Here is a 1,409-nt window from a genome sequence, read left to right as displayed (position 1 = left end):
TCTCTTCCCTTTACCACCCAAACTGGGCATTGTTAACACCTCCAGGACTAGGAAAAAATGAAAACCCTTTTAATTTTCATGTTCTAAAAATACAAGATTTTCAGTATATATTACTTGTATCTGAACATCTCCTCTTTCTGCCAAAAATTTATAGTATTGATATATGTCCCAATCCAAAATCTCACTGTTAGAACTCAGATTTTCAGGTCTTTCGGTAAGTCTCACTTTTTCCACTGGGATACCTTCAGTTTTTTCCAATTTGTCAGCAACTGTCAATAGAAATAAGTCTGAGAATAGCACAAGGTTGCAAGAGATGAAAGTCAACTTAGAGAAAACATTGCTAGGCCTATTATTCTTAAATTGTATACAAATCTGGTCCCCTACTGAAATAGAAGTTACTTGAAAAAATTTAAAATTTCTGATTTTTTTCCTTTTGAGAAGAGGGTATGTTGTTGTTGTTAAGTGTTGCCGAGTTGGTTCTGACTCATGGTTCAAACTGACATTGTGGTCTAGTGCTTCTCCTAAAGCAGTACCAGAACTCTGAGAAGAGGGTATAAAACCTAGTTATTCTTTGCAACCCATATCAGTATAATACTATACACGATCCTACTGAAAATCTTGGCCAGCAGGCTCACGAAAAGAGGAGACACCCTCTATCATTGGCATTTCCTGGGACTGAACCTAGAAAATGAAAGTAATATCTACTCCTTAATTACTTTCTATGAACGGTTTGAAAATAAAACAATAAGTAATGGTTTGAAAATAAAACAGTACACATATCAAAGAGTGAAGTTTGAAATAAATATATACTGATGTTCATTATGAAATCACCTTTTTTTTATAGCGTCTTAAATTCAGAAGTAATTTCTTTTTTCTCAGATCCTAATAGTGTCATATATGTATGTTTTGATGTCATTTTGATTCTAAATATTAACCAAATGGACTTGACCTTATTCACCTCTTGAAAGAATTATAAACTCTATTATGTTTAATGGTATTGCAAGATGAGTTGTTACATACAACTTTGGAAAAGATTCTAGGAACATGTATTAGCCTTGCACTTATTTTTAATAGACAAAGGACAAAGGTTGAATTGTTCTCAAGTAAAGTGATAGCGACAGCCAATGTTTGTGCCTTATATTTGTTTCTTTAGAAAGTTTTTAACAAGTCATTCATATTCTAAATGCTATCGCTAGAAAAACTGGTTAATATTTATTGGTGTTACATTCAAACTCTCAGTTTAAGGAAAGTATATCACAAGAATATGTAAAAAAATAGTCTGTGAATATAAGTACAATCATTTAACACCTTTGAAAAGTAACTAGGAAGTAATCAGAAATTCAGTTGTATTAAAAGAATAATATAACTGATGTTAAAAGAATAGCTTAAAATATTTTTTATAAATTTAT

At 31.2% G+C, this 1,409-nt stretch overlaps 1 protein-coding gene across 1 annotated transcript in view; it reads right to left on the bottom strand.

Annotated features, from left to right (window-relative positions):
* Positions 1–1,409, bottom strand: part of LOC102827893 (protein sel-1 homolog 2-like) — a gene marked incomplete at its 5' end in the record, with an annotated part of 67,077 nt that overhangs the window by 63,528 nt on the left and 2,140 nt on the right. Inside the window, one exon of the mRNA XM_006877977.1 lies at positions 115–269. Within this exon, the coding sequence (XP_006878039.1) occupies positions 115–269 (155 nt within the window). The remainder of the gene's footprint in view (positions 1–114; positions 270–1,409) is intronic.

This window comes from Chrysochloris asiatica, unplaced genomic scaffold (assembly GCF_000296735.1).
Source record: "Chrysochloris asiatica unplaced genomic scaffold, ChrAsi1.0 scaffold00741, whole genome shotgun sequence".
Taxonomy (NCBI): Eukaryota; Metazoa; Chordata; class Mammalia; order Afrosoricida; family Chrysochloridae; genus Chrysochloris; species Chrysochloris asiatica.
This window is presented reverse-complemented; position numbering and strand designations above follow the sequence as displayed.